The 26,130-nt window shown below is 46.9% G+C and overlaps 1 protein-coding gene across 6 annotated transcripts; it reads left to right on the forward strand.

Moving 5' to 3' along the window:
- The first annotated feature begins 1,650 nt into the window (after window positions 1-1,650).
- RAB9A (RAB9A, member RAS oncogene family) lies at window positions 1,651-24,466 on the forward strand. 6 transcript variants are annotated; one of them, XM_030305390.1, is made up of 5 exons: window positions 1,651-1,787; window positions 5,240-5,329; window positions 17,425-17,517; window positions 18,515-18,639; window positions 23,371-24,466. In XM_030305390.1, the coding sequence occupies exon 5, from the start codon at window positions 23,402-23,404 to the stop codon at window positions 24,005-24,007; it is 606 nt and encodes a 201-aa protein (XP_030161250.1). In that variant the 5' UTR covers window positions 1,651-1,787; window positions 5,240-5,329; window positions 17,425-17,517; window positions 18,515-18,639; window positions 23,371-23,401; the 3' UTR covers window positions 24,008-24,466. The 6 variants fall into 6 exon arrangements, with proteins under 6 accessions (XP_030161250.1, XP_030161252.1, XP_030161249.1 ...); XM_030305392.2 differs by lacking the exons at window positions 5,240-5,329; window positions 18,515-18,639 and adding exons at window positions 17,992-18,019; window positions 18,445-18,475; XM_030305389.1 differs by lacking the exon at window positions 5,240-5,329 and adding an exon at window positions 17,992-18,019.
- The last annotated feature ends 1,664 nt before the right edge of the window (window positions 24,467-26,130 follow it).

The following is a 26,130-nucleotide window of genomic DNA, read 5'->3' on the forward strand; positions in this document are numbered from 1 at the left end:
CAACTGACTGAGCCACCCTGGTGCCCCAGAATGCATGAATATTCTTAAGTGTCAGTTGTCTAGTGTCTAAGTAATAGTTATTTCAGAAAAAGTAACTCATTCTTCAGGTGCTGAGTATAAGCTACACTCTGCCTTGCTTACATTTTGGAACAGCATATGAATAACTTGTAAAACCTTCTTAGAACTTTTTTTTTTTTTTTGAAAACTCTTGGATTTCCCAAGGCTTACTTTATTTATTTTTTAAATGTTTACTGATTTATTTTTTGAGAGAGAACAAGCTGCGGGGTGGGGGGGGGGGCAGAGAGAGAGAGGGAGACACAGAATCCAAAGCAGGTTCCAGGCTCTGAGCCATCAGCACAGAGCCCGACGCGGGGCTGGAGCTCACAGACTTCGAGATTCATGACCTGAGCCAAAGTTGGACACATAACCGTGAGATCGTGACCTGAGCCAAAGTCGGATGCTCAACCAACTGAACCACCCAGGTGCCCCTTTTTGTAGTTTTCATTATTTTGTGTTTAAAATAAGATAATGAATATCTCTTTCCCCTACCTACTTTCAACAGATTTGTATTTTATAAACCTTTGCTCATATTTCCTTGGGGAAAAATTCTGCATGAATAAAAAATAGATTTTTAAAAAATTTTTATTTGAGAGAGAGCACGCTAGCAGGCGAGAAGGGCAGGGGAGAGAGAGAGAGAGAGAGAGAGAGAGAGAGAGAGAATCTTAAGTAGGCCCCATGCTCACCATGAAGCTCAATCCCATGACCCTCGTATCATGACCTGAGCTGAAATCAAGAGTTGGGACGCTCAACCAACTGAGCCAACCAGGTGCCCCAAATAGATTTTTTTAATAAAAGAAAAATTCATCTAAGCTCAATCTAGAACTCAATCTTTATTACATTTTCACAGGTATTCTAAAATTGTGTTTTATACTTGCAAGAAACTCTCCTAAATATACTTTTTCTACTGCTGAATGAAAAGACTACATTAGATCGTTTACCTGGAAGTGACTCCCTAAAAAGCCAGAGGTTATTTCATGATTGTGGGCCCAGCAAATCATAAAAGTGAGGCCCTTCTCTTGCGATATAAACAAACTAAATCCACCCCACGAAATATATTGAGAGGTCACTGAAAGGTCCCTCGGGTCTCCAGGGACATGTATCTTAAGAGCGATGCACTCAACTCCATACATAAAGTGAGGAACTGAGAAGAAGCTTTTCCAATACAGCCTTTGCCCACTGCTGCTTTATATTTAGAGCTAACAGAGGCAGCATTTTAACAAGATTACGGAGAAGTTTTAAATTTAATTTTAACGATGCCTGTTAGGCCACAATATCACAGCTGTTTCCATTTTCCATCCAGCCGTTTGCACACTCGTTTTCTTACGGTAATCACAAAAGCCCGATTGTGCTGATGCGATCTGTTTATGCCCACGTTAGTAAACTTCTAAAGATAACTAGGATTCCGTGCCCTCTCTCGCTGGAACGCAGCCGAGCACACGAGGAGCGGCCGATCCCGGAGGGGGGGCGGGGGAAACCACGGTTGAGCCAGGGGACAGGCGGTCGGGGAGCGAAGGTGAGGGCGGGGCGTACCGCGGCCTCGAGGCCCCGCCTCCCCGGGCCCCGCCCCGGCCCGCCGCCATGTTGTTCCCTTGGTGCTGGACGTGAGCCGCCGGAGTCGGACCCGGGCAGCGCCGCCGCCTCCTGCCCACCCGTCCCCGACTTTCCCTCCTCGTTGCATCTGGACGGGCCGGCCGCGAGCTCCCGGGCGTCCTCTGCGTGGCCACGAGGTGAGCGGAGCGCGAACGCCCCTCGGGGCGGGGGCCGGGGGCCGGGGGCGCCCGCGTCAGGGTCCGGGGCGGGGGGGGCCCGTGCGCCCCGAGTGCGGCCTGGCCCTCGGGCAGCTGGGGCGCGCGCTGAGCGGAGCCGCGGGGCGGGCGTCGGTCCCGGGACGGGGACGGCTTTTTGCCTCCTGGCTCCTAGTGGACTGACGCAGGAGAAAAGACGAGTTCCCACACCCACACGACCCGGGGAGAGGGACACACACCCTAGCGCGCGGGGACCCACGGAGAGACGCGCAAACATCTGGAAGACGCACGGGGACACACGCACACACACCCGGGGCAAGAGCGATCCACAAACACCCGGGGCGCACACAGACCCAAACAGCCAGGGAGAGAGACACGTACACACGTACCCGGGGCCGGGTGGGGCGGGGGGGAGACGGGCGCACACACAACCCGTGGGGAGACGCGCGCGCGCGGGGAAATACGCCCATTCCTCCCGGGACACACAACAGAACGCCAGCCTTTCCCCCGACCCTTCGGGGACACCCGTGCACACACCCCAGGCCACGCAAGACCAAACCGTACCCCCGAAGGATTAATGTAGACGAAGCAAAGGCGCTCGCGCGGTTTGATTTGGCGACCTCTGCCATGCTGCCTCGGTGAACATTTGCCCTGCTGTTAAGACCAGTCCGGTGAGGGCTTTGCAGTGTTTATAAAGCCACTTCTAGGGGCTGGAGGCAGTTTAGGGCGTTATCTGATGGCGACGCCAAGCTAAGGTTTCAGAATCGTGTTCCTTTCTTCCAACCCTGTATGTGGAGAGGCGAGATGAGAATTTAAAGCGCCGGCCAAATCGTTGGGGAGGTATTAGTCGCCTTTTTGTTGTTGTTTTTCCTTTTAAGTGACGATACATCCCGTGACCACGGTTCCTTTGAGGAATGACTTTTCTGCTAGTTTCCAAAATGTCATGTGACCACGGGCTCTTTATATAATATTTCAGCGACCCGAGAAAAATCAGTAGCATTTGATTGCTTTTTTTCAAATAAAAGAAACTGTTTTCACACGTTTGTCTGTCTCTGGCTCCGTCGTGATGGAAAATCCCTAACTTGTCTGTGATCTCAAAAACTGTTCCGTGGAGCCAAACTGGAGAGATGAAGGAAACGGAGAACTGTTCAATCGGGGACTTTTAAGAAGGGTGTGCGTAGTTTCTCTTTCAGAAGCTTCTGTTGAAATTGATCATCGCGACTTGTCTGTAACTCTCCCTATGGTCTGTAGATTCCCAAAGCGAAGACGCTGGGTGCTTTCAGTATTTCTGTGCAGACACCGAAGTAAATGCCTCTTGCTTTATACGAAACACTTTCTGGCTTGGTGACTTATTTTGGAGAGTGTTCTGATTTGGGGATATTTGGGGTTTGTCGTTTGTGAGGTCAGAGAGAGTAGACCAGAGAAAAACTAAGAGCGTCGTTGGCCTCGACTCCCTTGGAAGTTGGGGAAATAGTTTAGTGCCCTTCCTCTTTTCCATCCTCGATTGTCTCTTCCGTTTCTTCCTAACCCCGCCACTCCTCCCGTGGGGGCTACAGTACTCTGGAGGCCTGAGGCCAAGTTCCTTTGGTTCTAGAAGCTGATTTTTAGCCTCCCCTCGTTTCTTACCATTGCTCGGGCAGTCACTCTGGCACTGAATGTTATGTGCGTATAAATCGTGTTCGTCCTTCATTTTATTTCATTCTCCCAACGTTTCTGTGGTGTCAGCTCCATTTTACTGATGAATTTGCTGGGAGGTGGAGGAGGGTTAGGTCTGTTTCCCCGGGTCACGCAAGTAGTGAGAGGGCAGGGCAAGATCCAAAGCCAGCCATAGTGAGTTCTAACCCCAGGGGACATTTGACAGTGCTTGGAGGCATTTTTGGTTGTCCCCCGAGAGGGAGAGAGGCTGGCATCTAGTGGGTACAGGCCCGGGTGCTGCCCAGCGTCCTGCAGGGCGTAGCACAGCCCTCGGCGACACAGTGGTCTGGCCCCAAATGTCACTAGTGCTAGGGGTGAGAAACCCTGCTTTGCAGCAGTCTGTGTAACCCTGGGGCTCACATTCCAGCGCTTCTGTAGTTCTTCCAATGCAGTGTCATTTTCCTATTGAGGATACCTCCTCGTCATTTTAGGAAAGAGCAGTAGGGAAGGTTTGAGAACTTGGAGAGATTTCCCTTAACCAAGAGGCTTATTCATTCATTTGAAAGATTAAGGAGTGAGCAAATAATTTCTTTTTTAAAAGATTTTTTTAATGTTTACTTATTTAGAGGCGGGGGAGAGAGCGCGCACCCACATGAGTGGGGGAGGGGCAGAGAGAGGGAGACACAGAATTGGAAGCTGGCAAAGCAGGGCTCGAACCTACGAACCGTGAGATCATGACCTGAGCTGAAATTGAACGGTTAACCGACTGAGCCACCCAGTGCCCCCCTCCCCCTTTTTTAAAATATTCTTTTTTTTTTTTTTTTTTTTTTAGTTTATTTTTGAGAGAGAGAGAGAATCCCAAGCAGGCTTCTCACTGTCATCACGGAGCCCAATGTGGGGCTCAAACTCACAAACCTGAGTGCGAAACCAAGAGTGAGACGCTTAACCCACTGAGGCACCCAAGTGCCCCAACCCCCACCCCCCTTTTTTTAAACGTTTATTTATTTATGTTGAAAGAGAGAGAGTGCGAATGCAAGCGGGGGAGGGGCAGGAAGGAGAGAGTCACAAGCAGGCTCCATGTTGTATCTTACACAGGGCTCTATCTCATAACCGTGAGATCACGACCTGAGCTGATAACAAGAGTCCGACACTTAACTGATTGAGCTACCCAGGCGCCCTGTGAGCAAATAATTTCTGATAGCAGAATCTTTTCTTTTTAAGGCAGAAGTGTCAAAAAGGACTTGAGAACAATTCAGAGCTGTTGAAACAGACTGAGGGGTTTGGTTTCCGTATTACTGCAATTGTCAGTGAACAGTCTGTTTATGGGCAATCTGTCGGGCACTGATACGGAGGTGCTGGTGATATGAAGGACAGTAGGCAGTGCCCAACTCAGCGAAGCTTACAGTCTAATCACAAGCGTAAGAGCAGGTTCTCACTTTGTCCTAGAGCAAAATTTATTGCCTGGGCTCCTGAGGGTGGGGCTAGGTGTCAAAAAAAAAAAAAAACAAACAAAATAGCTACACACCCACACACAGGTACCTGAAGGACATTTATGGTGGGGTGGACCTACATGAAATGGGGAAGAGTTGATGCGTTTTTGATAGGTTTTTAGGTTGACCGCGTGTGAATATTTACAAGAATCCAACCGAGAAGCCATTCTTGTTGGGCATAAAATTCTGCCGTAGATTTAGCCTTAGTAGACAACAGTTATACGTGCGTTTTTATCGTTGAAATCAAGAAAGGAATGATGACATTTTTTAAAATGGCTTTTGCATCGTTTTCTTTCTGGTGTCTTCCAGCCATTTTCACCACACCCGTCTAAGACCGGGCCCTTCAGTATATACCTCTTCATTTTGGTGGTGGATGTAACTACTGGGTGAACTTTGGGGGTAAGTGATTGAGAGGAGGAGTCACACAGGCTGGGCTCTCCTTTTCGGAATCACTGTGAAAGTGTTATTCATGCAGTCAGCATGTGTCTTTTGTGCGTAGCTTTGCTTTTGACTCCGTGCTGCCGGACAGTGTGTTCTTTGTTAGTATATTTCTCTGCCTCTTAACAGGAGTTGTCTCCAGTGGGGCAGAGGGGATGCTGAAGTGTTCACCTCAAAGTGATTGCTATCACACAGGCTCTAACACCGGGATCCGCGTTCTTTCCTGATCGCAGGGGTCTTATTCTGGGAAGGGTCAAGAGGAATCGGTGCAGGAAGAACATCCATTCGGCCTCCGACGAGTCTTGCTCCATCTGTACTTGGCCTGCCGCTCTGCCCAAGCTAGGTCACCCCATGTCTTTCTTCGTAAAATGAGATGGTTGTGCTTTATAACCTCTGTGAGATTATATGACACCCGAGTGGAGACATCAAATGATTGGCTTCCAAGTGGTTCTGCTTCAGGCAATTTGCTAGTTGAGCAGCAGGAGGAAATCAGGCAAATAGAAGTGTGCATGTGTTTGGGAAATGCGTCTCACTTGAAAGCTAGCTAGGTAATAAATTGGTTAGTCAAAACCGAGGGCCGGAAAACAGGGCTTGTGACTAAGTAGGTCATCAAGAGAGAACATTTATTCGGGGATTTGGGGGGTGGGGTGTGAAGTCATAAAACGCCTCCGGGAGTTTGGAAAGCTGTGATGCAGATGTAAGGTCAGGATGCCTGAGGGAGGGGGGCCTGGGACTCCTCCCGGCTGTGTAAGTAGGTGGGGGAGGCCTGGCTGTCTCCTGCTGGGAGAGGTAAGGCCTGCGGGGGGCGGGGCAGGGGGGGGGCAGAGAAATCTGGTTCCCAAAGTGAATCTTGATATGGTACGGTTGTGAAAGTTGAACTCTGGGTATGTCCACATTCTGTATTCTTCCGTTACTGTTAATTTGTGACCACGGCGGACTCAGGGTTTAGAATCCTGTTGCCTGTGGTGAACATAGAGAGGACAGCCAGAAGTAAATGGGCGTAAGTAAGGTGACCGCGCGAGACACATGGCTTCGTATTTTGAAAGAAAGATAGAAATGAAACAGGCAGTCGAGGTTTCACATCCCGGCCTCACCGAAGCCAGCTCGTTTCAGGGTGGCGAGTCTGGACACAGACGCCACTTTCGTCGAAGGCCCGGTGCCTTACGAGTCCATGCTGTTGTTTGGCCGCGGCCGGAGAATCGGCGTGGAACAACTTGACGTCTTCATTCCATGGCCACATTCATTATCCAGTTGTGGGGGACTGCGGAGCAGTGTGAGCCAACAAACTGAACTGGCGGTTCAATGTAAACTAAACTGTCTTAATTCCAAGTTCTTATGAATTGGACCCGGTTTTTGGGTACAGAGTCCAAGGTGGTTTTCAGAACGTAGTTTTCGGAAGAGTGGTTGCATCATCAGTGTTCGAGAAGCCTGGAAAAAGCCTTACAGATTTCTTTCCAGAACTCGCTGTGTAGAACACTTAGAGGAGTGTTGAAATGACGTAACAGGTTCAGGAAAGTCAGAACTCATTGGGCTGCCGTGTGCAGCTAGGCGGCTGCTATGGTCTGTGCAGTTTCACACGTGTGTATTTCATCAGCGCTGTGATGGGATGGACATACTGGAAAATACCTACTTGGTTTAGTCGGAAGTCAGAACAGAACAGTGGAAGAACTGCTTGAGGACCACACGTTGGTGAATGCAGAACATCTGGAATGAGTTCTAGTATTCTCATTTCAATTAAAAAAATTTTTTTTTAATGTTTTGTATTTATTTTTGAGACAGAGAGAGACAGAGTATGAACGGGCGAGGGTCAGAGAGAGAGGCAGACACAGAATCCGAAACAGGCTCCAGGCTCTGAGCCGTCAGCACAGAGCCCGACGCGGGGCTGGAACTCACGGACTGTGAGATCTTGACCTGAGCTGAAGTTGGACGCTCAACTGACTGAGCCACCCAGGCGCCCCTCTCATTTCAATTTTTAAATGTTAATTTATTTTTGCGAGAGAGACAGACAGATAGCAAGTGGGGGAGGGGCAGAGAGAGAGGGAGAGACAGAATCTGAAGCAGCCTCCAGGCTCCGAGCCGTCAGCACAGAGCCCGATGCAGGGCTCGAACTCACAAACTGCAAGATTATGACCTGAGCCGCCCAGGCGCCCCCGAGTACTAGTATTCTTAAGTGAGGTTTCCTAAGTTGTTGTTTTGGAGCAAACAGCTGCCACCCTCATATCCTGTTCCACATTAATATTTGAGCAGTACTTGATTTTTATCACACCAGCCCTGGAAAACCCAGCTTTGCAAAGCTAGCGGCGTCCTCGACCGGAATGTCCGATCTAACGTGGAAACCGTGAACCCCCTCGGGCGCCGGCCTGCGTGGTGCCTTGCAGACACTCAGCTCTTCGGTGGTTCCTGCAGAAATTGAGAAGAGCCTGCCCTGCCCCTGTTGCCATGCGGACTGTCCCTTGACCCTCCTTCCCCTGTCCCTATGCCTTTATCCCCATCTTCTGCTGCACATGCTTCTTTAGTGGAGAAGGGAACCGCTAGGTGTGGAGCGGGTGGCCGTGGGCTCTTCGGCCTTTCAGGACAAACCCTTGTGCTTCCAGCCCGGCCAGCCTGTCTCGGTAAGCGTCCACAAGTGCCGGCGTGCTTCTCTCCGGCCTGTGCCTCTTGGAGTGTGCCCCAGGAATGGGCGTTCTCATTGCTAGATGCTTCTCCCGCAGTTAGGGTTCCTTGCCTCTTCAGTTTGTCATTTACTGGAACATTTGCTTCCTACCCCAATTTCATTGCTCTCGTCTACAGTTGTTCCCTCTTGTCTTTTTGGATTAGTATGTTTTTTAGATGTTTTCTGTCATTCGGTGGGAGTGAAGGGAACACGTGGTAGACCCGCCCCGTTCAAGCAGACTGGGGGAGGTTACTTAATCTTTGTGAACTTGTGTTTATCGATACATAAAACATTGACATAAAAAAATCAACTTGCAGGTGATTTGAAGGTGCTGTATGCCAGGTACCTAGTAGATACTCAGTAAATAGTGGTGGCGAATGATATTATGGTCGTAGCATTTGTTATTTGAGCAAACAAGACAATGGCGGTAGGTGGGGAGGAAGTAGACGCTTTCTTGTGTGGGTGAACGGAGAAGACAAAAGAAGAAAGAGATTTTTCGAAGTGGGGGAAATAACTCGCTTGGTTTTGTAGATGTTGAATTTGAACTGCCATCAGCGTACCAGGCGAACATACTATAAAAGGGGTTGGAATTCTTGTCCTGAGGAGGGGGACTTCAGGAATCCCTGGGTTTTATAACGGGAAGAAGTGGTTTGGGAAGAGGTAAGGGCTTCCGCCTTGCCACATACCTGCTTTAAGAGCTTGTTGGAAGAGGGAGCCATCTAAGTTGCAGAAAGCTAAGGGGCGTTTTATGGACCATTAAATAGGAAGTATTTTCAAGGTCACTGCCAGGCTGTGTAGACCTTACAGAGGCAGTAATGGAGTCCTGGTTAACACTTGCGGGTCTCACCTATGCCTCCAGCTAGAGGTGTGATACTTCCTAAGACCCTTTCCCAGTTGGGCCTCTGGTCCCTTATTTGTTTAAAAACAAAGTCTTGAGTACCCTGTGAGATTTTATGTCACGTACATCCTGACAAGTGGCTACATCTGAGAGAATTCACTGCTTACTAGGTGGGCTTCCTGTGGGAACACTGGTCAACTGTGAAGGTGTTTTCTGGAAGCGTGCATAGCCAAGTCCTAAGAGAAGCACTTTTCTCTTTGCTTTAGGGCTGCATGTACCTTAGGGCGTTTGGATGACGACTGAGGAGAAGCCCTTGGACTGGCATTTAGGAGGCCTCTGGTCACTTCTGCTGCCACTCATGGGGATGGAGAAGTTGGCAGCCTGTGTGGGGGGAGCGGAGTAGAGGGGCGGTCAGGTGTAGAGGTGAAACAGATACTGATGGCAGAGTGAGTTTGGGCTCGGGAGCCTTTTCGTAAGCCAAGTCCGCTTCAGTACCTTGGTTGGGGCAAACTGGGGCATGATTGATGGAGAAGTGGGATGAAGTGAACTTTCCCGAAAGCCGCCTGCAGTGCTCTTCCATTTCTTCTGCTTTTGACCTGGTGCCAACTCCCCCGCAGAATGGGAGCCTCTAGTCTAGTTGAGTCCTACATGCTAGACATATAGCTGTCCTCTTGAAATACATCTTGGGAAATCCCCGTTCCTCTTACTTAATTTCTTAACAGCCAAGAAGTTTTACTTTGCTGTGGCTTCACGTCTTGTGGGCATTGTTTGTGTACTCACTCTTCCCTGGGCTTCTAGGCGAGTTCTCCAGCCCTTACCCTTTTCTGCTCCAAATTACAGACCCCTGGTTTCTTATCTGACTTGAGGAGGCAGTCAGTGTTCTCTTCAGTTACAGCAGATCATTGAAGATCACATTTAATTTGTGTTTTGCTGCTTTAATGCATTTTTCTAACATGCATATTGAAGTTCATTTCTTTCACAATGCAGTCTCCTTCCGGAAATACCTAGCCAGAATTTCCAGTATTTCTATCTTGTGACCTTTATCCATTTCTTTGTCTTTGAATTCTGCCCCTCACAGTGCAACCTTCAACTATCCCTACTCTTTTCTTTATTATTAAGCACTTTAAGTGCCTTTCACAGGTCAGTGTCTTATTACAGGTTGATTTACGTGTGTTCCTTTTCAGGACCTCATTAAACAGAACAGAACAAAACAGAATCCTCACTTCCAGGATTAACAGTTTCCCATGAGTAAATCTGTTCACTGAACTGTCACAGTTCATGGTCAAAGTGTAATATTAATAAAGTCTCACAGGTGAGGGGGAGCATGGGGAAATGCTGATGCCAAGTAAAGACGAAAGTCTGGAGGGTGTTAGGAGTTACACAAATGGATCACACGTGATATACAAATGATGTGGGGGTGTCTGGCTGGCTCAGTCAGTAGAGCATGTGACTCTTGATCTCAGGGTTGTGAGTTTGAGCCCCACACTGAGGGTAGAGTTTACCTTAAAAAAATATGTTAATATATCTATAGATAGGTACATCTACATACAGAGAGATACATACATATGCATATATATGTATATATATAATGTAAAAGCGCACACAAATGATCTGGACATGTATTGATCGTTCCAGATCCTTTAACAATCAGATGAAACCCTTTGTACTCTTTCCGGAGAAAAGCTGAAGCACACGCTTGCGTCCACACATTCATCCTTGTTTTCACGTGTCATTCTAGGAGGTGCGTTTTCCCCCTGCAGCTCCTTCATGGGCTCCCAAGTAAGCACTCTGTACCCACACTGTCCAATACTCATGTAGCAATTTAAATTTAAACCAATTAAAATGAAATAAAATGACAAGTTCAGTTCCTCAGACCAGTCCCATTTCAAGCGGTCAGTAGCCACGTGTGCTTGATGATCAACAGATTAGATGGTGCACTTCTAGAATATTCCCGTTGCAGAAAGTTACGTCCGACCGCGGTGCTCTGTGTTCTCAGGATGGTTTAAGAAGACTTGTTCCTTAACCTCGCTTTCCCCTCTACTCGCTCTCTCTCCACCACTGTTAATGATTAGTTTGTATAGCTAACTACAGGGGTGCCTTGTTGTAAACAAAATTGTGAGTATATGTTTCTTAGAAGTTTAATTAGAGGACTTATCTTCAAAAAAGAGTGCTTATTGAAACGAGTTCTTTGAACAGGGTGTGCTGCTCTGGCATCGTAATAGTGTAGTTTGGTTTACAGTTTTTTCCTTCTCACTTTCTCTGGGCTCAGTGGTCGGCTCAGTGGTCGGCTAGGTAATTTATTTCAGTTGGCAAGTTATGCCTCCAAGTTGGTCTCTTCCTACGGTATTTTGCTTAATTCTTCCGTGTGTGCGTGCGTGCGTCTCGACCTGTTGCTGTAGAGCTAGAGCACCCATTAGACTTAGAGACTTCCTTGGCTTGCTTCTTGCTCATGCATTTCAGCAAGACAACCCAGGAAGACTGGGAACAGAGTGGAACTGATTAATTAGGCTGTTAAGTGAGACACACCAATATTAAACCACAAGGAAATGAACACAGCTCTAAGCGACAATAGACATCATTCAGGGATCATCCGTGCTTTTGTTTCCTGGGTTAGTTCCTTTCAGCCTCAGAGTAAGTGGTATGTGTCTAAGTAGGACATTCAGGGTAAATGCAAAAGGAATGTGTGAGTTTGAGGGGAAAAAAATGTTCCTAAATTTAAACCAAGAGTGATAAATTCAATTTGAGTGTTTGGAAGTGAGAACTAGTCAAGGGGTTACAAAGTATGTGTTATGTGTTCCAAATCTGAAATTTTGAGAAGAGCAGTTCACAAACCCAGCCTACTCTCCTTTTGGCCGCTTATTAGAGGAACGTTGTTTTTTAATGTTCACCAGCTCCCTGTTGCAGTCAGAAGTACTTATTTTAAAGTGGCGTTTTTGTTAGACTTGCAAGTAAGAATCCATTTTTTGGTCCCTTCCCACACAGTGTAACAGACTTCAAAAATAGAATGGGGGAAGAACTGATTGAATAGAGAAACAAAGAATTGTTAAGTGTGGAAAGTACGATTAGAAGAATAAGAATAGAATAACGAGAATAAAGGAGGAAGTAATTTACTCTTTGTTCTCGATTTTGCCTTTATTTGCTACCTCACCCCATGTAAAGTTTTGTACGAGATGTTGCAGAACCAAGAAAGGACAAATGAATGGATGGAATTAGGTGTTGTGTGTCCCTCCCAGGGAGTTGAGTTTGTAGTTAGGAAAGAGACAGATATGAGACTGACAGTGGTTAGGGTGTGAGTGAAAGCTGTAATCCGGTGGGGATGGCGAAGAGAACCATTAGGCTTTTGGGGCCACAGCGGGCTTTTTGGGTGAGGTGATCTGAACGAAGCCTTTGCGTGACTAGGATTTTCATAGCTCTGTAGGTGTAGGGAGGGAACTCCCAGGCAAGGTAAACTGCAAATGCCTCTGAAGGGTGTGGGGACAGTGACTTGTAGGGATATAACTGGGACATGCTTGTAAGTGAGGTTGGATGGCACTGTGGATGCCATGCTCAAAACCTTTATTTAATAATAATAATGAAGAAATAAATGGGGTTAGTTATCTGTTTAGGATGGAAGCAGTTAGATCTACAAACAATGAAAAACATGTCTGCCTTTAATCCCTGCAGGCATTCCTAGTGGAGATTTAGATATTCTCCGGGCTTGGATCTGACCCTCCCCCCCCTTATTGTAGTATATGGCTTCGGAAACCAGCAAGGGGTTGGGACAGGCCCGCGAAAATGGTACTGCCGATAAACTGCCCTTAATAAACAACTGATAGTTAAGATAAGAAAGTACACAGCAGAAAAATGGGAAAAATCGTGTTGTAAAAAGAAAAGGGTTGACATACAAAGCTCTCTTTTTTACCTTTAGTTTTGAGGGCTCTTCCAAAAACATGGTTCATTTTCTTTCCTGCCATGACCTACTTCTCCATTTTCCCATTCAGAGTAATGTGTGCTGTATACAAGTGTGTTTGTGCCAGTACTTGGTATTGTAGCCCTAAGGGACCTATTGTGTGCATAACTGGTTTCTTTAAAAGGACACTGCTGAAGGGACAAAGAGATCCTTTGTGGCTTTGCATAAATCTGATTTTAGGGTCTTATTGCTAATTCTTAGGTCATATGCATACTATAGTTTCTTTTTCTTCCAAATTCTTATTTAAATTCTAGTTAACTATTCTTTAGATATAAGTCACATAGCATACAATTTACCCTTTTAATGTATACAATTCATTGGCTTTTAGTATATTCACAAACTTGTGCAGCTCTCACCACTAATTCCGGGATATCCACCCCCCCCCAAAAAAAAAAAAAGAATCCCCATACCATTAGCAGTCACTCCCCATTTACCTCTCCACTCCCATTTCCTGGAACCACGAATCTGCTTTCTGTCCATGGATTTACCTATTGTGAACGTGACATATAAATGGAATCATGTAATACGAGGCCTTTTGTGTCTGGCTTCTTTCACTTATTATATTGTTTTTGAGGTTCATCCACATTGTTGTCTGTATCAGTACTTCATTTTTATGGCTGGTTAATCTTCCATTGTATGGATACACCACACTTGATTATCCATTCAGTTGAGGGCCATTTGAATGGTTTCCACTTTTTGGCTATTATGAATAATGTTGCTGTGAACCTTCATGTACAGGTCTTGGTGTGGACTATGTTTTCATTTCACGAGCAGGGGAGGGGCAGAGAGAGAGGGAGACACAGACCCTGAAGCAGGCTCCAGGCTCTGAGCTGTCCGCACAGAGCCGGAGGTGGGGCTCGAACTCTTGAACTACTAGATCATGACCCGAACCGAAGTTGGATGCTCAACTGACTGAGCCACCCAGGTGCCCCACTTTATGTTTAACTTTTTGAGGAACTGCTGGTCTGTTTTCCATTATTGCACCATTTTACGTTCCCACCAGCCGTGTATGAGGGTTCCAGTTCCTCCACATCCTCCTCCTCAACACTTGTTATTGTCTGTCTCTTTGATTGTGGCCATCCTGGTGGTATGAAGTGATGTCTCATTGTAGTTTTGATTGGCATTTCCCTACTGGCTAATGATGTTGACCGTTTTTTGCCCATTTAAAAAAAAAAAAATTTTTTTTTTTTTTTTTTTTTACTGATGAGTTGTAAGAGTTCTTTATATATTCTGGATACAAGTCTCTTATAAGGTACGTGGTTTGCAAATGTTTTCTCCCATTCTGTGGGTTGTCTTCACTTTCTGGATAGTGTCCTTTGAAGCACAAAAATGTTAAATTTTGAGGGGTGCCTGGGTGGCTCAGTCAGTTAAGCGCCTGACTCATGATGTCAGTTCAGGTCTTGATCTCATGGTCATGAGTTCAAGCCCTGTTTTGGGCTCCACGCTGGTCATAAAGCCTGCTTTAAAAAAAAATTAAAAAGTTTAATTTTGGTGAAGTTCAGTTTATCTTTTTTCCTTTTGTTTTTTGTGTCATCGAGTTATTTTTTAATATAACCTGAGTTACAGAAAAATTTAGGAAGCCATTGTACTTGAGGTCTGGTGGATAGCAGTATTTGAAGAAAATTTATTTTTTTTTTTTAAATTTTTTTTTTTCAACGTTTATTTATTTTTGGGACAGAGAGAGACAGAGCATGAACGGGGGAGGGGCAAAGAGAGAGGGAGACACAGAATCGGAAGCAGGCTCCAGGCTCTGGGCCATCATCAGCCCAGAGCCCGACGCGGGGCTCGAACTCACGGACCGCGAGATCGTGACCTGGCTGAAGTCGGACGCTTAACCGACTGCGCCACCCAGGCGCCCCTGAAGAAAATTTAAAAGAAAATGATTTCCGTTTCATTTTAATCGCAGCATACAGTCAAGGTTAGGCTTTAAGGGAAAATGAAGCTTTAAAAAGATACTTTTGATAAAAAAAGTGACTTTGCAATCAAATCGAAACTTTGAAGCTTGAACTCAGTATTGATGGTCTGGGTTTTCTTGCAGACTTTCATATAAACTGTAAGCTTCTATATGGTGTGATGGCGGTGCGCGTGCTATTTTCTCTCTCGGCAGTAGCCCGTTTCTAACCGTCCCGCGTCCCCGTGCTTCCTCGGGGCTGCAGGACACCCCCAGTTAGGCGTTTAGGGCATCGGCATTTGCCGTACCGTTCACATTTTTGCAAGTTTTTTTTTTCTTTTTAAGATGATTTGAGAAGAGTATAGGGATATATTTTTTGCTATAGTTGAGAAAATTGATAACTCGGGGGAAAGTATGGGCATTTTTATGATGGTATAATGCGTTTCCACAAAACCGAACCGTTTTAGAGAGTGTGATTCCTTTTTATTAGGCATGTGGGCATGGCGATCTCAGCATCGTTACCTCTGCACTTGGAGGTTTGTGCAGGGTCTTAGGAATGTGGGGGAGGTGGCTTCGGTGGGGGATGAGCTGCGTCTACAGGGGTGAGCACGACTTAAGGAGCAAGAGGAAGAGTTCAGAGGGAGCGAGGTGAGGCGCAAAGCCTCGGTGTGAACGTTTTGCTACAGGATCCCCCGCAAGGCACGAAAGCCAGTTTGCAGTCCCAGAGCCGGCCGGTGCCATCGGTAGTCGAGGGATCTAAGGGCATCCACTGAAGCTCTACCCGAGGCCGTCCTCTTCCCCTCCCCTCAGCCACTTACCTTTGTGGACTCCATGTCCCATCAGGTGGCCCGCTGCCGGAGCTGTCTCGGTGCTGTCGTCGTTGTGAGGGTGGCGGCAGAAACCCTTCCCAGGCCCTGCCTGAAGCCGCTGGGCCAGGCTGCCTCGGCCCCGCGGCCCCCTCCACCTTTCTGAAGTTTTCTCCTCCTGCTGCTGAGCTTAGCCTGTGATCAGACCCACTTACCCTGGATCAGATGCCCCTGCGGCAGAATCAGAGCGTGGTGAGGCTGCGCTCTGAGTACCAGCATGTGGCCAAAACGATCACTGAGACGTGGCTCGGGAAGAGCTCACCCTGGAAACTGGCGGGGAGGCTCTAACGCACTTGAACACACCAGTTTCCCTCTGGCCTTGAGTCTCTGAGCAGCGGGCGACGCGGCTGGCGGCATCACAGGATGGTGGTGTATGGAAATGAAGTCCCCCAGCGCCTGGGATCACGTGTGGCCCCCTGACATGTCACACGTGGGGCCTGGGCCTGAGGGAGCCACAGGTGTGCACACGGCGTGTGCCCCTCACCGAGGGGGACTCTGGGCAGAACCCCCCACACTGTCTAAGCCGTGCTTCGGTTTTTGGTTGAGGAGGAACAGTTGCACTGTCTACCACGTACCTTTCATTTGTGGGTCTTGCCACGTTGTAACGCATACGGGTTTGCGTGCAGGCTGTCACTTCCCCCAACCCCAGGTTGCACAAGGCAGTGACTAGGTATGGCCCCATCCTCAGTGTCTGGCACGCGGGAGGCCCCACTAAGTGCTTGCTGAAAAACTGCTTTCCCGCTCGTTCCATGGAACTTCTGGGGAGATGCTTCAGAGTTCTGCAGACATGTCATTCAAAACATGATTAAACTACTGAAACTCTGTTAAAACTTAGCCACGGTTAGATGCGCTTTATTTATATCACATGCTAATGGATTGAATACTCCTAGTCTGTCAGGTTAACCTGTTTTGTTCTAAGGTTTATTTATTTTGAGAGTGTGCACGTGTGGGGGCGGGGGAGGGGCGGAGAAGGGAGGGAGAGAATCCCAAGCGGGCTCCACGCCGTCAGCACGGAACCCGACATGGGGCTCGATCCCATGAACCCCATGAGATCATGACCTGAGCCAAAATCAAGAGGGACGCTCAACCGACTGACAACCCCTCCCCCCCCGCCGCGCCCAGGTTAACTTGTTTTTGTGCAGCTGTTGAAATAAAGCAAACAGGTGAAAGACCCTTAGCTCTGCAGCTGCTTATTTTCATTCCACCTGCAGCTAACATTCCAACAGGTAACAGGAAACCCTCGCATATAACTGCAAAGGCAGCTGTACCTAAGGGGTGAGTAAGTCAGCTGCCTTGAGATCTCCCTCCCCATCTTTTCCTACCTGTGTGACCTCAAGCAAGGTCGCAGACCTCTCTGAGTTGGTGTCCTATTCTGTGATGTAGGCATAGGGACACTACTTGAGAATGGCTGCAGTGAAGCGGAGTAAATGGCTTACGAGCTTCGTCCGTGTTGGCTGTTGTGCTTGTTGTTGCTGTCGTTATTGTATCTTGAACCCCAGATGTCCGCATTTTGTAGAGTCTCATTTATTTGTTGATGGCATTGATAAGTTACGAGCTGCTGTCTGTAAGTTCCACAAAGATGCCCTGTGCTTAAAAAAGATGTGTGTGGGGGGTGTAAAACTTTTGGTTTAGATCAAGAGAGGCTGGTGCGCTAGCCCAGCTTCGCATAGGCAGGCCATCACTCCGAAACCTTCACATTGAATTTGGTCTCTAGGGCTTCCTTGTGTTTGCCTGCATAATCCTCTTTATTTGTTCTGCCCGGGGCTCTTAGCGCAATTTGATGCGAGAGATGGTCGTGGAAGAAACCAACCTTTCCTTAAAACCTCCTGTGAAGACTTCTTCTTGTGTTTGTTCCACAGAAACTTCCTGTGCTCCTATCATGAGCCTGGCACTTTGGTGAAACGCCTTTCCCTTGTCCATGTCCCAGTGACTCTTCCCAACGGTCCTAGGAGGTGGGTACTGTTGTGGCCATTGTCCCGTGAGCTTCAGGAGGGCACGTAGCTTGGCCCGGGGTGTGTACCCTTGGCCTCTGTGCCAGGAGCTGTTCTCCGTTCTGATGGTGGGCTAGATTTTGTTGCGGGAAAGTTTTCCCCTCTGCCTTGGCTGTCCAGAAGCTTCTGGACAATGCGCTGCCTTAGCCTTAGCCCAGCATTGCCGGTGTCGCATTGGTGCGCCTCCCCCTCGAGACCCTTTTTTTCCCCTTGTTTGTGCTCAGTTTATTTAATTCTTTGAAATAGGGTTATATTCTAAGCCCCTCAAAATTTGGGCAAGTTTTGAAGAATGAGTGAAATATTTTACATTTTCATCCTAATAAAATTTTATAGTTGTCTGAGTGTGAAACTTTGAAAAGAAGGGTGGGTAGGCAAAAAACTTCTTGAAAGAATGATGATTAAAGTGTAATATTGATTCTAGGATTTTTTTTTTAGGCTGAGAAAGGTCATGGACAGCTTTCAGGTGTGGTTTTCCTTTTATTTTATTTTATATTTTATTTTATTTTTGTTAGATGTAGGCTCTTTAAAAAATTCTTTTTATGTTTATTTATTTTGGAGAGAGAGAGACAGAGTGCGAGCCGGGAGGGGTAGAGACAGAGGGAGAGACAAAGAATCTGAAACAGGCTCCAGGCTCCGAGCTGTCAGCACAGAGCCCGACGCGGGGCTCGAACTCACAAGCCGTGAGATCATGACCTGAGCCGAAGTCAGACGCCTAATCGACTGAGCCACCCAGGCACCCCACTGCTGGTCTTCCTTTTAAATGAAGAATCTAGCTGCTAATACAGCCAGATATTTATTTACATTTTAGTTTTTGTTTTTACTCTTAAAACTATGAAAGCAAATTGAAAGTGCATTGCTAAGGTGAGCTTCCTAATTTTTTCTTTGCAGATAATGATGCTGCTTGAACTGAACAATTAAGGTAACATTTATGACCTGTGTAATATGCTTTCTTATTCAGGTTTCTTTATCGAATTTAGCTGAATTGTTAAAGTCATGTTTTAACCTTGGTGAGGATTATTATTATTGCCCTGGGGCAGTCATTCCAAACTGGGACGTATAAAAGACTTCACATTACGTTTTCAGGTGAGTTCTGAAAATAACATAACAGTATACCTTTATTCATTCAGCTTATACTGAAGTTTCAAAGCATTTTACTATTTTTGGAAAAGAAAAGGGACAGTTTTAGGGTCTGTAAGCCAATTATGGTTATGTTCTTGTGTAGCTTGTCTGAAGCTAGCTTTTGTTTGATTCAGTGGGAAAGAAGATAGTTTATATAATTATCTGTATCACGTGTATGCCTGTAGACAACTGTACAGTGAGAATCAGAAATGGCTGTATATAGCTTAGTTGTTTTAGCGAATGCCAGCATACTTGCAAGTAGGATATCCAGGAGGCCCCAGATCATAACGTGGGAAATGTACAGACTCGTACCCTCCTTCCTGGTGCGTGGGTCCAGCATCCCCCAAATTTGTTTAATCAGAGTAATGGCACAAACTAGGAGATCCTACATTATTACGAAAAAAGAAAAGAACTGTGTCAGAGTATCCTGATAAAGTGATAAATGGCAAATCGCAAGGAATTTCTAAGGCTTAATTTGGTAGATACGTGCAACCGGTCACCGGGGTGGAGGTTGTTAGATTGCACCGTCTGGTTTATAATTCGATGTGGAGATCCTAACAATTCAATGAATGCCGTGCGGTAAAACTTTGTGTCTGGTAAGGTAATTGGAGACTTACTCGAATACTGGGATGAATGGTCTTTGGGAATCACGCACATCTCTTACGTCCTCATACCACAGCGTGGGACTTTTGTGTTCACGTGTCTTGGAAATCTTGTGAAAGGAACAACCTCGGTCGGGATGGGGGCCTCCGGGGAAGGTTCCCAGTGTAGGTGGTGGCGGTGCCGCGTGGTTCCGAGGTGGTTGGGGTGAAGTGGGGCAGGGTCACCAGCAGAGGAAGCAGCGTGAGCCGGGGCGAGAGGCAAGGGAGAGCCTGGGAGCCGAGCGAGTGGAATGGAATTTCAGTTCCACCCGACCGTGCATTTCCAGATGACTGAAGCCAAAGATGGGGAGCCAGGCTAGGTGTCTTGTCTTAGAAGTTGGACTCCGATCCGAATGTCTGGAGAACCACCGAGGAACGTTAAGGATGGGGCATTAGCCCAACGCTTTCCCCATGTCAGAATAGCTGGTGTGCATTTTTGGTTTTGTTAGTCTTTTTTCTATAAATCGAAACTGTTTAGGCAGGATTGCAAAGAATTAAGCCAAGGGACCGATTTATACATGTGTCGGGGATGGGGGGGTGGGGGGGTGGGCGGCGGGCCTTGAGACTGTCTCAGTTTCCCCTCTAACACCAACCTAGTTTGAGCTTTGAGCAGAGTGATCCTTTGAAGTCAAAAACGTCTCCAAGAGGTATGTACTCCGATTGCCTCACAGTTTTGTTGGCCGGTTTAAATTGTATCAGTTGTAGTGGTAATTAGTAGAAATGTAAAGAACCAGTAAGAGGGACAGGTTGCTACAGGTTTTACCAGAATCATGTAACATGTAGTTGGGAGCGCAGAATTCTTACACATTACAGGAAGCGTTTAATTTCATAATACCGGCTCACATTTGCACATAACCAGGAGATAGCCAGATAATGTTTACTGCACTGATTTTGCAGATTCATCCTAGTCAGTTTAACCATTATTGTTCATGTCTTCATTACCTTCCCATTGAGGGATCCCCAGTATCCACTTTCATGTTAGTGACCATTTTTGCTCCAGAACTGTACTGGCCACTACAGTCATTGTGTCTTTAAATGTGGCTATTCAAATCAGTTACATTTTAAAAAAAAAATTAAAATTCGGGGCACCTCGGTGGCTCAGTCGGTTGGGCGTGTGACTTCGGTTCAGTTCGTGATCTCACGGTTCGTGAGTTTGAGCCCCACGTTGGGCTCTGTGCTGACGGCTCAGAGCCTGGAGCCTGCTTTAGATTTGGTCTCCCCCTCTCCCCCTCTCCCCCTCCCCCCTCTCCCCCCTCTCCCCCCTCTCCCCCTCTCCCCTCCCCCTCTCCCCCCTCTCCCCCTCTCCCCTCCCCCTCTCCCCCCTCCCCCTCTCCCTCCCTTAGAGAATGAAAGGAAAACGCCAAGCACTAAAAAAACTAAGACTCGAAATAGCCGCGCTATGGTCCCCCCGCCACTTCCCCTCTCCCCCTATACCCCCCTTTCCCCCCTCCCCCCTGCCCCGTCTCCCCCCTCTCCCTCTCTCCCTCTCCCCCCTCCAAAAATAAACAATTAAAAAAATTTTTTTAATAAAAAATTTAAAAAAATTAAAATTCAGTTCCTCATTCCTTTCAGCCACACGGCAAGTGCTCAGTGGCCACATGTGGCTAGTGGCTGCCGTACTGGATGGTGCAGATGGAAGAAGATTTGTTAGTGCTGCTTCATAGGTGGTCTTCTTTTACAAATTTTAATATACTTAAAAGCCACGGGGCACCTGGGTGGCTCGGTCGGTTGAGCATCAGACTCCGGCTCAGGTCATGATCTCGCGGTTTGTGAGTTCGAGCCCTGCATCTGGCTTGCTGCTGTCAGCACAGAGCCTGCTTCCGATCCTCTGTCCCCCCTCTCTCTACCCCTCCCCTGCTTGTTCTCTATCTCTGTCTCTCAAAAAGAAATAAACATTAAAATATATATATATATATACTTAAAATCTATGTAATAGTAAAATATTTACAGATTAAATGATATAATTTGATTTAAAATCACTGGGGAGAAGGGAGAATGGGGAGTTTTGGAAGAAACAGTATTTGCCATAAGTTGATAATTGGTGAAGCTAGGTTTAGGATCCACAGAGTTTCATTTATATTCTCATTATTCAGAAATGTTGTGTATGTTTGAAATTTTCCATAATAAAGAATGAAAACAGCCCTTAATAGGAACAGTGCTTCTGGCAGCACTTAAAAGTAGCCATGTGTAGGGGCGCCTGGGTGGTTCAGTCAGTTGAGCGTCCGACTCCGGCTCAGGTCATGATCTCACGGTTCGTGAGTTCCGGCCCCGCGTCGGGCTCTGCTGACAGCTCAGAGCCTGGAGCCTGCTTCGGATTCTGTGTCTCCCTCTCTTTCTTCCCGTCTCCCGCTCATACTCTGTGTCACACTCTGTCTCTCAAAAAATGAATAAATATTAAAAAAAAATTTAAAAAAAGTAGCCATCTGTAAATGGCCATCTGAAATCCCACCCCACACAGGCTGCTGGGAGAGCTTTAGTCCTGAACCTGGGCTTCCCCAGAAGGGTGTGCAGAGCACCACATTTTTGTTTAAGGTTTATTTCATTCCCTCTCAGAACACATGAGTGGCAGCCCAGGTTCACATTTATTAGGAGTTGGAACTGCCCAAATGAGTCTTGTGGGCAGAATGTGCTAGATGACGATATGCTATTAAAAATTCTATTGCTGCGGGCGCCTGGGTGCCTCAGTCGGTTAAGTGTCTCTTTTTTTATGTATTAATTTTATTTTTTAAATTTATATCCAAACTAGTTAGCATATAAGCGTCTGACTCTTGATTTCAACTCAGGTCATGAACTCATGGTTCATGGGATCGAGCCCTGTGTCACTCTCCGTGTTGACAGCGTGGAGCCTGCATTGGATTCTCCCTCTCCCTAGCTCATTCTTTCTCTCCCTCTCTCTCAAAACAAATAAATAAAAAGAGTTAAATTCCAGGGCGCCTGGGTGGCTCACTCATTGAACATCTGACTTTGGCTCAGGTCATGATCTCACGGTTCATGCGTTCGAGTCCCACATTGGGTGAGCTCGAGCCCCACTGTCTCTCTCTCGCCCTCTGTCTCTCTCTCCCTCCCTTCCCCTCTGTCTCTCTTTCTCTCTCTGCCCTTCGTGGGATTCTCTCTCTCTCCCTCTCCCTTTTTCTCTGCCTCTTGCTCACTTACGCCTTCTCTCTCTCTCTCTCTCTCTCTCTCTCTCTCTCCAAAAAAAAATTCCATTGCTGCTGGGGTGCCTGAGTGGCTCAGTCAGTTAAGCGTCCAACTCTTGGTTTTGGGTCAGGTCATGATCTTAGACTCACAGTTTCGTGAGTTCGAGCCCTGCGTCAGGCTCTTGGCTGGCAACAAGGAGCCTGCTTGGGATTCTCTCTTTCTCCCTCTCTCTCTGCCCTTCCCCCACTTGCACTGTCTCTGTCTCTCTCAAAATAAAACACTTAAAAAAAACATTCCTGCTGACATTAATGTTAGCAAACTCCAAATAGCGTTCCTAACGAAAAGAATGGAGTCCATTTACTCGGTCGATGGCTTATTTTTGTTCACAGCAAGATCAGTCCGCTTCTGTCTCTGGTTTCCTGGTTACCGGCTTCTATGGGGATAGCATTGGAAGAGAGAAAGGGGAGGTCATTGAGGAAACCCCTGGCACAAGACGAAAGCCATCGGCAAAACCGTCACTGTGCCAGCAGAGGGCCCTTGGAAGTTGTCACGGACACCTGCCTGCTTCGGTCTCCTCCTGCATCTAACACGCGGTGGCAGGGCTTAAAGTGAGGAGAGGGGAATGGTTGAGAGCAAGGTCTTCGGGGTGGCCGTTGGCTTCGAGTGCCCGCCTCGGTCAGCTGCGACCTGAGAGGGCGGGGAAGAACGAGTCCTCACCGCCGTAGGGAGCGGCGGTAGGGCTGTGCCTGGTACGCGCTTGAGCGCTCAGTACGTGACCGCTCTTGATACCCGATGACTTTCTGTGCAGAAAGGAGTGGGGACTCTGCGTTCTGTTTCCCTCGCGCGGACATCTGTCCGCTCGTGCGTGGCAACATGCGGGTCGGAAGGAATGTAATGGTGCCTTTTTATTTTACAGGGTTCTAAAGTCAAAGATCTTGAGAGTCATAATGGCAGGAAAATCGTCGCTTTTTAAAGTGATTCTCCTTGGAGATGGTGGAGTTGGGAAGAGCTCTCTGATGAACAGATATGTGACCAATAAATTTGATACCCAGCTCTTCCATACAATAGGCGTGGAATTTTTAAATAAAGATTTGGAGGTGGATGGACATTTTGTTACCATGCAGATTTGGGACACGGCCGGTCAAGAGCGATTCAGAAGCCTGAGGACGCCGTTTTACCGAGGTTCTGACTGTTGCCTGCTCACTTTTAGTGTCGATGATTCTCAAAGCTTCCAGAACTTGAGTAACTGGAAGAAAGAATTCATCTACTACGCAGACGTGAAAGAGCCCGAAAGCTTTCCTTTTGTGATTTTGGGTAACAAGATTGACATAAGCGAACGGCAGGTGTCCACCGAGGAAGCCCAAGCCTGGTGCAAGGACAACGGCGACTATCCTTACTTTGAAACAAGTGCAAAAGATGCCACGAATGTCGCGGCAGCCTTTGAGGAAGCAGTTCGAAGAGTGCTTGCTACCGAGGATAGGTCAGACCACCTGATCCAGACCGACACCGTCAGTCTGCACCGCAAGCCCAAGCCTAGCTCGTCCTGCTGTTGATCGTTCGGGAGGTCGCCCGTGCGGTGTAACCAACTCCCGCACGTACACGAAAACACGGGCTGGGGACGAGAATTAGCGTTTGCAGCAACGGACCATCCACTTACAAAATTAAACTAACCATGTTGCTGCCTCGTTAGTGGGTGGGAGGAGGGATCGATCCATCCACTCCTGGAAGAATCAATTTACTCAGTAGTGGCACCTTACACTTGTAATTGGTAATGGTTGTCTAATAACATTTAATTTAAATACGTAAGTTACAGAGCTAATAAATGAGATGATCAAGACTTTAAAACACTTGAATATTCTAGAAGTTACTGGTGTTTTTTTTTCCCCCCCTGGGAAAATGGAGAACTACTTTTTTATGTGTATATTTTATGTAATTAGCAGTCAATTCCTGGTTGAGGGAGAAATATTCCCTAAAGCAATAATGTTCAGTATTAAAGATGAAAATCAAATGCATTTGTGTTGCAGTTATTTCATGACTTCTTCATTCTCTTTAAAATCACTGAGGTGTTCATATTTTTATTATTTTTTAAATTTTATTTAAATCCAAGTCAGTTAACATCTAGCGCAGTAATGGTTAAGTGTTTCACATGTTGCTTCTCCACATCACAGTCGGGCTCACTGGTAACCAACCACTCGTCATTTGCGTGCCACATGTGTGCCCCCAACCCCACCCCAACACAGAAGCGCACTTTGTCACTCTTGGAGGAAATCCTAAGGCTTGTTTGTCCTTTGTGTGAGGGTAAATGAAGACATCTTTTGTTTGGTCGCGTATTTAGTGCCTTCTCCATCATTGAACGTTGTGTAGGGATTTGCTCTCAAGGAGATATTTTCATCCTCGGACTTACTGATCGAGCGGCTCGCAGTCTTCCGTGGATAAAGTTCATATGCTGCGCCATTTGTGCCTCTGCCGTCCTCCGGAGGCCAACTCCACCCGCTGGGGGTCATCAGGGGACCTGCCTGGGCAGGGCTGTCGTGCGCTACTCATTGGGAGCCACTGAAAAAGCGTTTACCATCATCATTCAGTAAGCTAAGCTTTTGAAAGTCTAATTTCCTAACAAATTGGCTCTAAGCAAAACATTTTAACACGTTGAGTTTGGGGGGATAATGTTCTCAGGTTAGACAGAGTTGTAGTTTTTTTTTAATCTATAAAAAATGCATTCCCTCCCCCCGCTGCCCCGGGTGCCTGGGTGGCCTAGTCGGGTGGCCTAGTTGGTTAAGCGCCCTGATTTGGGCTCAGGTCACGAACTCCTGGTTCATGAGTTTGAACCCCACGTTGGGCTCTGTGCTGACAGCTCACAGCCTGAAGCCTGCTTCGGATTCTGTGTCTCCCTCTCTGTCCCTCCCTTGCTCCCATTCTGTCTCAAAAATAAACATTAAAAAAAAAAAAAACTCTTAAAAAACATTCTCCCCTCCCAAAACTAACCCTCCATTAAAAAACTAAGGAATCCATCATTAATAAATTAGTGCCTATGATACATTCTTCCTTTTGTTTTTTCTCTGGGGGATTTGCTTTTTTTTTTCAGTTAAAAGTGTACCCATTGTCTTGTGATTTGCTGTTTTCTCTCAGTATATGTGGATATATTTCCATTATACTACAACCCACCTCATTTATCAGCTGTACAGAAACCATTCTCTATTGATACCTAGTATCTATCAATATCACTTGTTCAACATTGGGTATTAGGAGTAAGTTTTTTGTTCCTTTTTTAAAAGATTTTATTTTTAAGTAGTCTCTACTCCCAACGCGGGGCTTGAACTTATAACCCGAAGATCAAGAGTCGCATGCTCTACGGACTGAGCCCGCCAGGCACCCCTTGTTCATTTTTTGAATAGATGAGTCACATGTTTCAGAATCATAAGGCATAAGGGTTTCAAAATCACAAGGCATAAGGGACAGAGATCCCTAACCTTGCCACCCAGTTCCTGTCCTTGGAGGCGGCACGTGTCAGTTTCTTGGGTATCAAGCTATTTAGTATGTGAGGAAAGCATATTGTTATTCCTTTGCTGGGGCTGCCATAACGAAATGCATTCTGGGTGACCTAAACAGTGGGAATTTTTCTCACAGTTCTGGGGGCTACAAGTCCATGATCAAGGTGTTCGTAGGTTTAGTTTCTCCT

The sequence above is a fragment of the Lynx canadensis genome, chromosome X, assembly GCF_007474595.2.
Source record: "Lynx canadensis isolate LIC74 chromosome X, mLynCan4.pri.v2, whole genome shotgun sequence".
NCBI classification, from domain to species: domain Eukaryota; kingdom Metazoa; phylum Chordata; class Mammalia; order Carnivora; family Felidae; genus Lynx; species Lynx canadensis.

Bases quoted from the DNA above. Each gene is read 5' to 3' on its own strand.
- RAB9A (XM_030305390.1), top strand. From the start codon at position 23,402: ATGGCAGGAAAATCGTCGCTTTTTAAAGTGATTCTCCTTGGAGATGGT.